The 14,392-nt window shown below is 45.7% G+C and overlaps 2 protein-coding genes and 1 non-coding gene across 7 annotated transcripts; all 3 read right to left on the reverse strand.

The window, feature by feature from the left end:
• Positions 1 to 529: 529 nt before the first annotated feature.
• TRNAY-AUA lies at positions 530 to 601 on the reverse strand. Its single transcript has one exon. It is a non-coding gene; the product is annotated as a tRNA-Tyr (tRNA).
• Positions 602 to 2,576: 1,975 nt separating this feature from the next.
• Positions 2,577 to 13,764, reverse strand: CMC4 (C-X9-C motif containing 4). Of its 4 annotated transcripts, none has more exons than XM_006060851.3 (3): positions 13,690 to 13,764; positions 5,553 to 5,620; positions 2,577 to 2,939 (listed from the first exon to the last, which is right to left on the reverse strand). In XM_006060851.3, the coding sequence occupies exons 2-3, from the start codon at positions 5,608 to 5,610 to the stop codon at positions 2,791 to 2,793; spliced, it is 207 nt and encodes a 68-aa protein (XP_006060913.1). In that variant the 5' UTR covers positions 5,611 to 5,620; positions 13,690 to 13,764; the 3' UTR covers positions 2,577 to 2,790. The 4 variants fall into 4 exon arrangements, with proteins under 4 accessions (XP_006060913.1, XP_006060911.1, XP_025131606.1 ...); XM_006060849.3 differs by lacking the exon at positions 13,690 to 13,764 and adding an exon at positions 6,586 to 6,888; XM_025275821.3 differs by lacking the exon at positions 13,690 to 13,764 and adding an exon at positions 6,758 to 6,880.
• MTCP1 (mature T cell proliferation 1) lies at positions 2,869 to 13,827 on the reverse strand. 2 transcript variants are annotated; one of them, XM_025275820.2, is made up of 7 exons: positions 13,690 to 13,827; positions 7,484 to 7,635; positions 7,204 to 7,374; positions 7,055 to 7,106; positions 6,911 to 6,951; positions 5,553 to 5,620; positions 2,869 to 2,939 (listed from the first exon to the last, which is right to left on the reverse strand). In XM_025275820.2, exons 2-4 carry the CDS (start codon positions 7,586 to 7,588, stop codon positions 7,059 to 7,061), a joined length of 324 nt encoding a protein of 107 aa, XP_025131605.1. In that variant the 5' UTR covers positions 7,589 to 7,635; positions 13,690 to 13,827; the 3' UTR covers positions 2,869 to 2,939; positions 5,553 to 5,620; positions 6,911 to 6,951; positions 7,055 to 7,058. The 2 variants fall into 2 exon arrangements, with proteins under 2 accessions (XP_025131605.1, XP_044792827.1); XM_044936892.1 differs by lacking the exon at positions 6,911 to 6,951.
• Positions 13,828 to 14,392: the final 565 nt, after the last annotated feature.

A 14,392-nucleotide genomic window follows, 5' to 3' on the forward strand; every position in this document is an offset into this window, starting at 1 on the left:
AAAAATTAAAGAAATAAGAAGGAGAAACTGAGACTAGCCTTGAAAACTCCTTGAGCAGACAAAACCAGTTTAGTCACACAAGCAAGGCTTAATTTAACTTTGGGAGACTAACCTGACCTAGGTCATTTCTTGCTTATGCTTCTGAAAATCGTAAGACAAAGTTGAACTGTTTTCCAAGGCTGATATGAGGTAACCACTGACCAATTCCCTACCGTTTAGGAAAATTCTAATAACATAAGCAGTCACTGCCAAGCAAAAACAGTCACTTCTGTCATGCTATGTAAACTACTTTATAACAGTACACCCCTGGGCCTCATCCCATGTTTTGGTTTAAGTGCTCTATGTTTACAAACTGTCTTTTTGGTGTGTGTGCAAAAACGTTCATTAATTACTATAGTGATAGTGAAGTTGCTCAGTTGTGTCCGACTCTTTGCGACCCCATGGACTGTAGCCTACCAGGCTCCTCTGTCCATGGGATTTTCCAGGAAATAGTCCTGGAGTGGATTGCCATTTCCTTCTCCAGGGGATCTTCCCAACCCAGGGATTGAACCCGGGTCTCCTGCATTATAGACAGACGCTTTACCGTCTGAGCCACCAGGGATCATTAATTACTACTTTGATGATTAACTGACTTTGTTATTTTTCTGTGATTTTTTTGGTAAATTATTCATTCATTTAAGTTGTGCTGGGTCTTCATTGTTGCATGGGCTTTTTTCTAGTTGCGGCAAGCAGGGGCTACTCTCTAGTTGCAGTGCACGAATTTCTCATTGTGGTGGCTTCTCTCATGGGACACAGGCTCTAGGGCACTCAGGCTTCAGCAGTTGTGGTACATGGACTTAGTTGCTCCTCAGCATGTGGGATCTTCCCGAATCAGGGCTTGAATCTGCATCTCCTGCATTGGCATGTGGATTCTTATCCACTGCGCCACCAGGGAAGTCTTTCTGTGATCTTTTAACAAGTCACAAAGATCACCATTGATTGTGACAAGTCACAATTGACCAAATCATTGGTCATTGGTGATTGAACTTAGTCTTATTCAGCCTCTCACCCATATTCCCTCCTCAGAGGTCAGGGTGGGGGTGGAAACTGAAAGTTACAACCCTCTAACATTGCAGCATGGTTCCCCTGGCAACCAGCCCCTATCCTAAAGTTATCTGCTGCTGCTGCTGCTAAGTCACTTCAGTCGTGTCCAACTCTGTGTGACCCCATAGATGGCAGCCCACCAGGCTCCCCCATCCCTGGGATTCTCCAGGCAAGAATACTGGAGTGGGTTGCCATTTCCTTCTCCAACTGGTGTGCTCCAACTGCAGCACGCCAGGATTCCCTGGTGTGTGTCTTCCAGAGTTTGCTGAAACTCATGTTCATTGAGTCGGTGATGCCATCCAGCCATCTCATCCTCTGTTGCCCTCATCTCCTCCTGCCCTCAGTCTTTCCAATGAGTCAGCTCTTTGCATCAGATGGCCAAAGTATTGGAGCTTCAGCATCAGTCCTTCCAATGCATATTCAGGGTTGATTTCCTTTAGGATGGACTGATTTGATCTCTTTGCAGTCCAAGGGACTCTCAAGAGTCTTCTCCAGCACCACAGTATGAAAGCATCATCTTCAGTGCTCAGCCTTCTTTACGGTCCAACTCTCACATCTGTACATGATTACTGGAAAAACCATAGCTTTGACTATATGCAGCTTTGTTGGCAAAGTGACGTCCCTGCTTTTTGATACACTGTCTAGGTTTGTCATAGCTTTTCTTGCAAAGAGCAAGTGTCCTTTAATTTCATGGCTGCAGTACTGTCCTCAGTGACTTTGGAGCCCAAGAAAAGAAAATCTGTCACTGTTTCCACTTTTTCCCCATCTCTTTGCCATGAAATGTTGGGTCTGGATGCCATGATTTTAGTTTTTTGAATGTTGAGTTTTAAGCCAGCCTTTTCATTCTTCTCTTTCACCCTCATCAAGAGGCTCCTTAGTTCCTCTTTTTCTTTCCCTGATTGTACTTATCACTTAGGAAATTCTAAGAGTTTTAGGAGCACAGTGCAAAGAATGGAGATAAAGACCAAATATATATTTTGTTATAAAGAAAGCAGCTCTTTTGCCCTTTTCCTATTTGCCCATTTCTGGTTCCCCTGTAACCTTAAAAGAACCTGATCATAGGAATGAGATCACCAGGCAATTTAAGCAAACTCCTGACTTATGTGTCCTGAATGCACACCATGCCTCGCCTAACTTGTTGATTCTTTTCCTAGACAGAAGTAGGTAGGCCTCCACCCCCAGTAGCCCCCATAAGTAATCCTGCCAGCAAGATAACATCTGAAGAGTCAGCTAGTCTGCACACAAAGGAGAAGGATGCAGAAGCCAACCTCCTGCTTAAATGGTTCCCTGAGATTCTTCCCCCTTTTCCCTTTAAAAACTGTCATGGCTGATCAGAATCTTCAGAATTGGAGTGAGGACAAGAGTCCACCTCCTCCCCAGCTTGCCTGCTTTTCTACTGACACTTGACCCTCCATTATCACCTTTCAAACAAGCAGCCAAGTCTGCCTTTAGTAACAAGAAAGCAAAACATCACATATATCAAACCAAAAATGTTCACTGAAAAGATTTATTTTAGCAGCTGTTTTATCCCATTCTACACATTTGTTCAATATATTTATATTTGTTCTGCATAGATGGCATATTAACTTTTATAGTTGACTTTTTCATTGGATATTTGCTGCTACCTGGCCTGAAGAAAGAGTCAGGAGGATAAATAAAACCCGCATGGTGGAAACGTAGAGCAGCGTTTTGGTTCTCGGCAGAACTTTACTGTGGTGTGCACTTCAGTGTCTGCTTTTCTTCCTCTTCTTTCTCAAATCCTGAGCAGATGAGAGATCTTCCCTTGGGATATCGAGCACAACACTTACGCAGTTCTTCGATGACAGCCTGACACTTAGATTCCATGTAGTTGTTGGCTGAAAAACAGACAGGCAGACCCTAGTCATGATCTTATAGAACTCAGGCACAGGGACGTTGAGACCTGAACTTCCCAGTCCTTTTCACCTTAATGTGCCTACAGACATGGAAGAAAGAGGATGTAACCACATCTACTGAATTCTTTCTGATTTAGAGACCCATCGACAGCTTAATAAGGAAGAAGAGTATGATTTACAAAGTGCTCAGAAGATATTTTCACATCTAATTTCCTTTTCTTTAAGGCTGATTACTTATGTGCCTTTTTCTAGGGCAGCGGTTTCTAACCTCCTCTCTTTTTTAGGGAGGAGTCACTCATCCCTTGCACATTAGTTTGCACTCAGTTTAAGGTGGCTGCTGGATGTTCCCAAACAAACCTTTGCATTAGGGGTTGAGAAACTGCAGCTTCAGCCTTTTTAACAGCTGAGCTAAGAATAAATTTATTTGGGGGGTTCCCAGGTGGCACTAGTGGTAAAGAACCCACCAGCCAATGCAGGAGACATGAGAGATGCAGGTTCGATCCCTGGGTTGGGAAGATCCCCTGGGGAAGGGCATGGCAACCCACTCTAGTATTCTTGCCTGGAGAACCCCACGGACAGAGGAGCCTGGTGGGCTATAGTCCAATGGGTTGCACAGAGTCAGACATGACTGAAACGACTTCCCATGCATGAGCTAAGAATGGTTTTTATAGAAGGTTGTAAACACACACCCACACTGACCCACACCCACAGCCACATACACCTACCCAAAGACCTCCTGACCTCCAAAGCCTAAAATGTTTCCTGTTAGGTCCTTTATATAAAACATTTGCCCCAAAGATAGACCCTAAGTCTAGGAGGACTTTATCTAAAGGTTCTAGGTAAGCTATAGTTGATTTGAGTTCCCTATTACTAAAATGGGATGCATGGGAGTTAGTCTGGGATAGGAAAGACAATTCTGATTAGCAAGAGTATGGTTGGGTGGCTAAGTCCAGGTTTGGACCCAGACCAAAGGAGTTCCAATCATCACTGTGCCCCTTACTAGTTCTGTGACCCTGGACAAGTTACAAAGCTTATATCCATCTCACGGGTGAAAGGATTAAGTCAATGTTATTTAAAGTCCTTTCAGTTGCGATTGTCATACACTGAGTATTTAGTGGTCTCTATTTCAGTCCTTTTGGCTCTCACTGTAGCAAGGGGGTGTAACCAGCTCTAACTTGATGTGTGTTCTCCTTTAGCCATATGATGCTAATTTAAATCAGGAAAGAATCAGAATCACCTAAGAATTTATCTGGGAGAAGAAATTGTGAAGAGCATTCTTTGCGGGCAGGTGGTGGATGACCTGGGCCCATGGTAGTGAAAGCATGGAGTCCTAACCACTGGACTGCCAGGGAATTCCCCGTCCTTTTTCATCAATTTGGAGAAGGGAAAGAAAAGGATGAATAAAATGGCATTCTTATTTTCCATTAACATTTCAGATTAAAAGATTTAAAAAATATTGCTTGCATCATAAATGGAAAAGTCCAAGAATCAAAGTTAAAGGTCAATGGAAATACACAAACAAGGGTTTTCTTTGGTGGTGAGTCTTTGGGTGAATTCTGAACATTTTCTCTTCTTTCATTTTTATGTTTTTGTGGGCATCCATGTCTATTACTTTAATAATGGGAAAAAATGATTAAAAAAAATCAGTTTTCAAATTCAGATAGCCTTGTAGCTTTCTGCTAGTAATCATTGGCTGATTTAAAAAACTAAAATCCTCTAGTATTTGGTCCAACAAAATGGACAAATCATATCAAATATGCTTTAGCTGAAATTAACTTTTGCCTTTAAGAGTTAGTTGCTGAATCCCAATTGTATTTTCACCCCCACACCTTCTAACCTGACTGCTCTTAAAAAGTGAGTTGTCGGCCACCAAAGTGAGTTGGTAAAGTATGACCAACTCATTTAGAACTGCTGCTGCTGCTAAGTCGCTTCAGTCGTGTCCGACTCTGCGCGATCCCATAGACAGCAGCCCACCAGGCTCTCCCGTCCCTGGGATTCTCCAGGCAAGAATACTGGAGTGGGTTGCCATTTCCTTCACCAATGCATGAAAGTGAAAATGAAAGTGAAGTCGCTCGGTCGTGTCCGACTCTGTGCGACCCCGTGGACTGCGGCCCACCGGGCTCCTCCGTCCACGGGATTTTCCGGGCAAGAGGACTGGAGTGGGGTGCCATTGCCTTCTCCACATTTAAAACTAGTCTTTTTTAAAAAGGACTTTGCTCATCTTAGTGATTCTCAACTCTGGCTGTGTATTAAAATCACCTGGTTAATGATTTCGACTGAGGCCTACCCAGACCCCAGCTGCAGAGAGTGTGATTTAATTGTTCTGGGCAAGTTTTTGAAGTTCTCCAGGTGATTCTAAATGTACAACCAGGATTTGTTAACCCTAAGCTTAGGTCACATTGCTTATTTTCTGCCATCTTTGCTTTATTTTCTGCCATCTTTGGTGATATAATGAGGAAAATCTTGAGGATAAATTAATTACAGAAATATTATATTCTGAGTGGAGTTAGTATTGTCTGATGATAAAAAGAACACTTGGTTTCTTGTTAGTTCACAGATAAAGTGGAAACAGAGAAAAAGCATTTAACGTACTACCTTGTAAACATTTCTGTATTTCACAGGCTTGTTTCTGGCACGGATCCTTCTGCGGCATATCCAGAAAACTAAAATAAGAAAAATGATTTTTATTTTGTTTTTTATACATAAAGACTTTAAAGCCCCTCTAGATGGAATTTTCTTCTGAGACAAGCAGTATGCTCTTACAATTGCTGGAAAACAATTACACTACAATGTTCTTCCCATTCAGAGGATGAATATGCTGTATTTGTGTAATATTCCATTTGGTTTGGAAGATATAAATAGCTTGGAAAAAAACCCTTGAATTCAACTCATCTTGACCACTGTAAACCAACATTGGGCTAGAGGAGCCAGAGCTGCAACCACAGAACCACCTTTATAAATGATTTAACTCCTTGAGCCTTTTCCTTATTATTGATGTACAAAATAGGGATCATACCTACCTGAAAGCACTGATGGAAGGATTAAATGTCATAAAGGCAATAAACTGCATAGAAGGCAGTAAGGACTGAACACATGATAGCTATTATTCCCGAGATTTTTTAACAAGTAAAACCTTACTTTTAACGTACATAAAGTGCTATGAGTATTTTAACTCAGGAAATGTCTTTATCAGGTAGTGAATCAGCAATATTCGGTGCTATTACTACTTCCTGAGAAAGGTGCTAGGTAAGCAGTTAAAATTTTTCGTGGAGTTCTTACAGAAACCAACTTCAGATATTTGAAACCAGAGAATAAACTTAAGTGCCCCTGATTCTGATCAGCAATTTCTAATAATGTGAAGACACCATTTCAGAAAGGAAAAAGGCCCAGGAGCCTTGGTAGCTATTTCATGAATGCAAATAATCTTTTTCTCTTTTTTTCCCCTCAGAGCCCCCTAACTTCTCAGTAGATCTGAGTTAGGTCAGTACTGGGATGGGAAACACTGGCGCAAAACCTAGGATATTTACAGGATGGGAGAAGGAAAGGCAGGTGAATTGCTGCAGGGCAAATTAGCGACAAAGAGATGCTGATGCTGCTAGCAGTTGCTCTCTTCTCTCTAAATCAGTACCAAGTCCTTGGTGATCGGGGCATCTGTTCTGTAGCAGGTGCTGACTTTTGTGGGATTCATCAGATCCCAGGTCCAGCGGATGATGTCCATTAACGGGTCTATGGCAATTTCCAAAGGAGTCAATGGCAAGTTACATATCCTAACTACATGCTTGTGTTGGCTTGCTTTCTACCTGCATAACCCTTCCTCTGCAGTTCCACTTTCCATGTTCTTCATGGCCCTTTCTAAACTTCTGTGTTCTTGAGCAGTTTTTCACCCCACGCCCCCCCACCCCAGGCCCACAGGTGGGTGCACTGCAGTGGTGAATGTCGTGATTGTCATTTACTGAACAGAACAGTGGAGCATCTCTTCCTAGAATCCCAGCACCTGGCGGGGGGAGGGGTGGAAAAGAAAAGATCATTAACATCACCACGATCAGAGCGAAAAAGAAGCAGCAGGATAGGGACAGGGAGAGAGAGAAAATACGTACCCGGTTAATCATCAGGCAAAAGCTTAAGCAACAGTTCCTCTACGCCCCTGACCTGCCAGAAAAAGAAAAGTTTATAGAGTACTCTGTCATAAGAGGCCCAGGACAATGAAAAAAAAAAAAAAAAAAACATGATTAAGCAACAGGCCTACCATTAAATGATGCTGGATTTGCCACAAGCGAGAGTTGTTGTCCATGTAGCGCTCCTCGGGGTAGAGTTGCCACATGAGAGGTAGCTGGGAGGTGAGAAGGTGGCTTGGCCTGGCTGCATCACCTAAAGGAACCTGAACTTGCTGAACTCGGGCCCTTAGGAAGCTCGTCTCCTGGTGGAGAGAAGCGATCACACAGAAAACCAGAGACTTCAGGATGGTGCGACGGATGTACTTGAAAGCAAAAAATCAATCAAGAAATCCGCAAAGGAGAAACAATTACCTCTTCCAGGACGGCCACCCACGTGCGCTGGTACTCGTCGCGGTAGACACCCTCTTGGTGAACCCAGAGGCGATCGGGTGGGGCCCCCACATCCTGTCCTGCCATCCTGGGCTTTGGGGTCCAATGCTAGCCCTGCTTTTCTCCACCTAAGCCTGCAGCACCCGTGCACAGGACACAGGTGTGACTTTGGGCCTTGGATTGAACACACCCATGAGCCAGGGGACCTGGTACTAGCAACCACCAACTAGAAGCCAACCTCTTTGACGCTTACTTGCGCCGTCTACACTGAACCCAGGGCATCTGAAGCTCGTGGCCGGTTTGAAACTTGGGGCAGAACCTTGAGTAAGGCTGCTGACGGCGAAGCACTCGAGAACTCGGGGAGGGAAGGGGTTCTGGGGGCATGTAGGAACAGTGCTATGGGAAGCCAGGTGTTGGCGGGGGGGTGGTCTCGCAGTCTTTGCATTCCGCAAACAGCATCTGACAAAATGTAGTGAGCCATGGAGTATGCACAGCAGTGCACAGAAGAACACACTTATTGGGGCAGGAAAGCAGTAGAACAGATGCATGCATGCCATCCGTCCCCAAGTAAAAGCCCTTTCCAAGCAGTTTCCATCTTAAAAGGTAAGACTGTGCAGGTCAAATCATGTAATCATGTGTGTGGCTTTCTAAATGGCAATCAGAATTTTGTTTTAAAAGGCAAACGACCTGTTAAGCAGCTTTCTTAGAAAGCTTACTTATAGGGGCTAGGCATTTCCAAAAGGCAGTTTTCTTTTTAGCGAAAATATATAAGGTCATATCATGGAATGTTTCAGTTCCAAGACAGTCTGGGGTTGTGATGGTTAAGAGTTGATAGACAGCAAAAGAGGTTATACCCATCTCGTTTCATTTTAATGCTTCGGGGTGTCACAGGAGCCCATTTTCCCACAGACGGGTGGCTTTACATTCTGTTTTCCCAAGTCAGAAAAGCAGAAAAGCTCACCTGCTCTTTGAGAGGTGTAAGCGAAGCACACCTTTGGGGCCAAATCTTCTGTAACACAAACTCAGCTCTACTGTAAGGATCCTCTGCCCACTTCTGGATCGGATTTCAGGGTCTCACAATACCTCGACCTGCACTTTGCAGGAATGAACCTTTGGGGGCCAAGTTTCAGCATCACGGGGTAGCTTCCCTGGATGTCTACATTGGGCAGGGTGCAGACATGCCATTGGGGAATCCACTACAAAAAAACAGAGGCCTTCTATTCCCACTGGCTGACCATTAGGTAGGAGAGGGACTGCAATATGGCTTGGGAGGTTGCTAAACCCTCAAAATGAGACTGTCAGGAGCAAACAAGAAGCCAGAATGCAGGGTGAAGTCCGAGAGGAGAACTAACTGAGCTGAACCCAGCCTTTGCCAGAACAAGCTGAGTCTGATTTGTTGTTTTTCCTTAACATTGTTAGTTTACCTTCACTGAAAGGTAGGTGGAAATATGTTTGAGAGAGGGAGGAAATGGTTTGATTGGCATGAATAATCGATTTAAGAGCATCATGGTTGCTTTGCCCATTGTACCCTGAGTGGACCTGATTCTGAGCCTATCATACCTTTTGTCTTATAAGTAAGTGTTAGTTGCTCAGTCATGCCTGACTCTTTGCGACCCCATGGACTGCAGCCCATCAGGCTCCTCTGTCCATGAGATTTTCCAGGCAAGGATATTGGAGTGGGTCACCATGCCTTTCTCCAGGGGATCTTCCCAACCCAGGGATTGAACCTGGGTCTCCTGCATTGCAGGCAGATTCTTTACTAACTGAGTTACAAGGAAAGCCCTTTGTCTTATATGGCTCTCTTATTTCAAACTCATCAAAGGCAGAATGCCTTCTCCTTAACCAAATCCCGATTTCTCTCAGTGGCAACACAGCCTCTCCTTATCCTGCAGATTCAAAACTTATGACTTATCCTGGACTTCCTCCTCTTCTTCAGTGGGTACATCCCACCTGTCACCAATGCCATCCAGTGCCACTACCACTATTATTTGAGACCAACTTCACCCCAATACCAGATTCATTGTGTCTAGTGCTGTATCCATGTTCTCCCTGTCCAGTTCATCTCAGCAGCTCAGTTGTGTCTGACTCTTTGCGACCCCATGGACGGCAGCACACCAGGCCTGCCTGTCCATCACCAACTACCGGAGTTTACCCAAACTCATGTCCATTGAGTCGGTGATGCCATCCAGCCATCTCATCCTCTGTTGTACCCTTCTCCTCCTGCCCTCAATCTTTCCCAGCATCAGGGTCTTTTCCAACGAGTCAGCTCTTTGCTTCAGGTGGCCAAAGCATTGGAGTTTCAGCTTCAACATCAGTCCTTCCAATAAACAGCCAGGACTGATCTCCGTTAGGATGGACTGGTTGGATCTCCTTGAATTCTCCCTGTCCACTCACCTATAATATGCCTTCCCAGGCCTCTCTGCCTATCTCAGTGCCATGACCACAGAGGGTACATGTCTGCCTCCTTGATGAAAACATCTTGCCTCTGATGTGTACTGAACATTTATGTCTAAAATCACATTTTGGCCACTAATTATAAATCACTTTGCATTTTGCTCTGCTTATTTCACAAGTCCTGTCCCCGCCCCACCCCAATATAGTATTATAAGCACTTGACAGAAGGAATAACACAGTACTGGGCAGTACTGGGGCACTGTGAGCCTCAAATGCTAGTCAGTGTTCCTGGGAGTGGATGGACATGGTATGCTGAGTAGACAGACAAAAGGCCATATAAACATGGGTAGAGAGTGGTTCATTCTCTGGGTCGATTAGATAGCTGTTATTTTGTTCAAAGCCTTTTTTTTCCATTTCGCAGACACAACTATTCTGCCTCTCTTCCCCGTCCCCCACCCCACAGCTTTGGAAAGGAGTGATCCAAGAAAAGAAAAACAGTAAATAGGAATGTCAAAAAGAGAGTCAAGTCAGAATTTTGATACAGAAGAAATCGGTGTTTCCCCCGCCCCCCCCTTTAAAGTAGAAACCCAGCGTTGAGGGTTTTAGGGCCATCTCAACTTCACAGGTAGGCCCTGACAACAACTAACAGACTGCCACACTGACATTTACATGTTTTGAAGGAAAAGCAAACATTTACTGGTTACCCTGACTTTGAAAGGAGATATTTCCAGCAGAATAGAGGGCCAACCAATTGGATGGGCTAAGTTAGGAAGAATCACTACCAAGAGGCCTGTGAACCTCTGCAAAATATTCTGAGAGGAAAGGCACCACGTGTACTGCTGTGACCCACAGGACAACATGCTGGGCATTGGTGGGGTGAGCCTGGGGACAAACCCCAACATACAGCCCTGGACTGCCACTCGGAGACATGTGACGGCCCAGTGGAAGGCAATTGCAGGGATCAAGGGACTGAGAAGCTGCCCTGTGAATGCAAATCAACAAGAACTGAGAAATGCAAAGGCTCAGTGAGAGGGATTAAGAGCAAAGCCCCCAGAATCACCAGAGAAGGCAATGGCACCCCACTCCAGTACTCTTGCCTGGAAAATCCCATGGACGGAGGAGCCTGGTGGGCTGCAGTCCATGGGGTCGCCCAGAGTCAGACACGACTGAGCAACTTCACTTTCATTTTCACTTTCATGCATTGGAGAAGGAAATGGCAACCCACTGCAGTGTTCTTGCCTGGAGAATCCCAGGGACGGGGCAGCCTGGTGGGCTGCTGTCTATGGGGTTGCACAGAGTCAGACACGACTGAAGCAACTTAGCAGCCCCAGAATCACAGGTTGTATGAATGGAACACAGTCTCCCTAGAGGTGATCCTTGGAACGCTGGCCCCTAACTTTTTCTTGGTCAAGTAAGTTTGGGAATCTTAGGGAAGCATAAAGCACCTAAGGATAATAAAAGCTCTGGCAAGTTATACAGGCACGAAACTTTAACATTCCCCCTGGTTTATCTGACTAGAGAACATTCTTCTGTATATGACACTTGTGCATAAACTTCAGGGCCCTGTGAACTAAGATGAATCTCTGAAACCTTGAGATAAACTTAGGTACAAAGTGCAATACAATACATGGAATATAAACCTGTTGCACTAAACTCAAGGTATACTACCAGATACAAATTCAAGTGGACTCAAAAAAGTGTTTACAGGGATTTCCCTGGCAGTCTAGTGGTTAAGTCTGTGCTCCCAATTCAGGGCTCACGGGTTCCATCCCTGGTTGGGGAACAAAGGTTCCTGCATGCCTCACCGTGTGGCCAAAAAAAGTGTTTATATTCCTTAATTACCCATGAATGTAGGGCTTCCCTGGTGGCACTTGTGGTAAAGAATGCACCTGCCAATGCAGGAGATGCAAGAGACGTGGGTTCGATCCCTGGGTGGGGAAGATCCCCTGGAGGAGGAAATGGCAACCCACTCTAGAATTCTTGCCTTGAAAACTCCATGGGCTGAGGAGCCTGCCAGGCTACAGTCCATGGAGTCACAAAGAGTCAGACATGACTGAACGACTGAGCATACCCATGAATACACTAAGAAAGATTGCCCTCATGGGGGTTACCCTGATAGTAACCTGAATATGACCAGGGACCATACTGGCCTAGATAGACTATTTCGTAGTAAGGCGGTTTGTAAACTACTTTAAATAGGTGACAGATCACAAAGAAGGACTTCCTTAGGTATGTAAGTAAAACCATTATTTTTCATGTATAGAATGAATTATTGTGTCTTTTTAAAATATACAATTTGGCTTAACTTCCAGGTGTTTGAACAGCTTTCAAACATAAATCAGTTGAATACACTTATTTTATTTGAAGTGAATTAATAAACTCATCTAATTACAATGAGTGAAGTTATTAATATCAAGAATGCCAGCCCTGGAGTCAGCCTGGCCTGTATATGAATGCTGGTTTTGCAACTTACTAGCTCTGTGACCTCGGATAAGTTGAGCTCTCTACACTCCAGCTTTCTAAAATGTTAAATGATAAAAGAACATATTGATCATGATTGTCAGCACTTACTTAGCAGTTTCTACATGTCTTATATATATTGACCCTTGCCAGCTTCACAATCACTCAGTAGATACTACGATTACCTTCACTTAAAGATGACGGAAGTAAGGCACAGAGAAGTTAGCTAACTTGCATGAGGTAACACAGCTAGGAAGTTGCAGACGCTGGTTCCAACTGGGGCAGTTTACACATATGAGACATAGAGATGCTTTGTAGTCTAGCACATAATAAACTTTGACATAAATGTCGGTAGTTTTTTTTTTTTTTACTCCAATTAAACTTTAGAGCTGTCTAATACACCCATGAGCATTATAAAAGAGAATGTCAATGTTGAATGTGAGATTGAGGAACACCAACCATAGACAAAAGGTGTTTTTCTTCTCTTTTAGTGCTGCCTAAAAGTGGTTATAAACGGAAGAAGTCCCATCAGAAAACAATAATAACAGCCATTCGTGCACCATCAGCGCAGGGCACACTAGCCGCGAAGAGCAATTGAAAAGAATATATGCTGTAAAATCGAAGCTTAAGAGCAAAATCGGATAGGTCGAATGTAATCGCACACTTGAAATGTCGCCCCTGCTTCACCATTAGCAAAATGAATAGTGGAAGGATCTGCAATATGATTCTTAAACTTTAGGTAAACAATGGAGGTTGCTGGCATAGATGTTCCTGATAGTTCCACGGGACGTTGGCCCTATTTGTGGGGAGATTGGGGTTGGAACTGACTTGGGAGAAGAGCAAAGCATCAACACGTCCTCCAGCAGCACCCTGGGCGTGTTCCCTTTCCAGTACTGGCCTGTTCGCCTGGCTCCCAGACTACACACGAAACCGGTCAAACCAACAGGCACTGACCGGCTGTAGCGGCAGCACGGCATAGATTGTCTTTGATTTAGACTCGTTCAAGAACCCGCGTGTAATTTCTAGGCTGGGCAGTTGGGAGATGCGTACTTTCCCTTATGGCGTGTTTATCACACCTCCAAAGAAAATGACTTTTACGTATAATTTCACCGGGTCTGATATCACCGAGACAAGGCGAGCTGAGGAAACTCGTGCGTATCTGCGGCGATCTGAGATACATCTGACCTCGAATCGAAACTTGAATTCCCCTTTCCCTTTCCCTGTATCGAACACAGAGATACCTAAAAGCCTTCGGAGAAAGTAGCAGCCACCAAGCTTAGGAGTGATACTTTTCAGATACAGTGCAGCACTGTTTCTGCCAAGAGGTTACTCACATGAATATAGTGTTTCTTGGGCTAATTAATCCGCCTCAAGAGCAGCGAGGCTACAACTTCAGGTCACCCACCCCGGGCCACTCAAGCCGAGATCGGGACGTGAGCCCGGGGAGAGCCGAGGCGCATTCCGAGCCGAGGTCACCGAACCGAAGTTACCGGCCGGTTACCGGAAGTGGTCCAGTGAAAGAGTGGTCCCAAATTCAAGGCCCCTAACTTGGAAACAAAATAAAAGAAAACCTTAACTCGGGACCCAATTTTCAAAGAGCGTCCCCTGGGCGCGAGAAGGCCGGCGGGGGCAGCGATGCCGCTGGCGGGAGGTCCCCGGAGCGTGTAGGCCGCGCACGGCTCTTCTCGGCGGGCGGGCAAAATGGGCGCCGGCGAGCAGGAGGCGCTGGCCCGGCCGTCCGCCCGTTCCTCACACACAACGTCCGCCGGCGGCCCGACAGCGCCGCCTCCCTGCCGCCCCCCGAGCCCGGCCCCACGTCCTGCCCGCGGCCGGCCACCGCCCTCCGCCCCAACGGCCACGCCTGCCTCAACCGGGGCGGGCGTTTCCCAGGTACCGCTGGGCCGGCCCCGCCCCCGCGTCCCAAGCTCCGCCCCCGCGCTCCCGCCCGCCCCTCCCCGCGCCCCACGCCCCGCCCCGCCCCAAGCCCCGCCCCCACTCGCCCGCCCTCCACCCACCCCGCACCCCGGGCCCCGCTCC

This window comes from Bubalus bubalis, chromosome X (assembly GCF_019923935.1).
Source record: "Bubalus bubalis isolate 160015118507 breed Murrah chromosome X, NDDB_SH_1, whole genome shotgun sequence".
Taxonomy (NCBI): domain Eukaryota; kingdom Metazoa; phylum Chordata; class Mammalia; order Artiodactyla; family Bovidae; genus Bubalus; species Bubalus bubalis.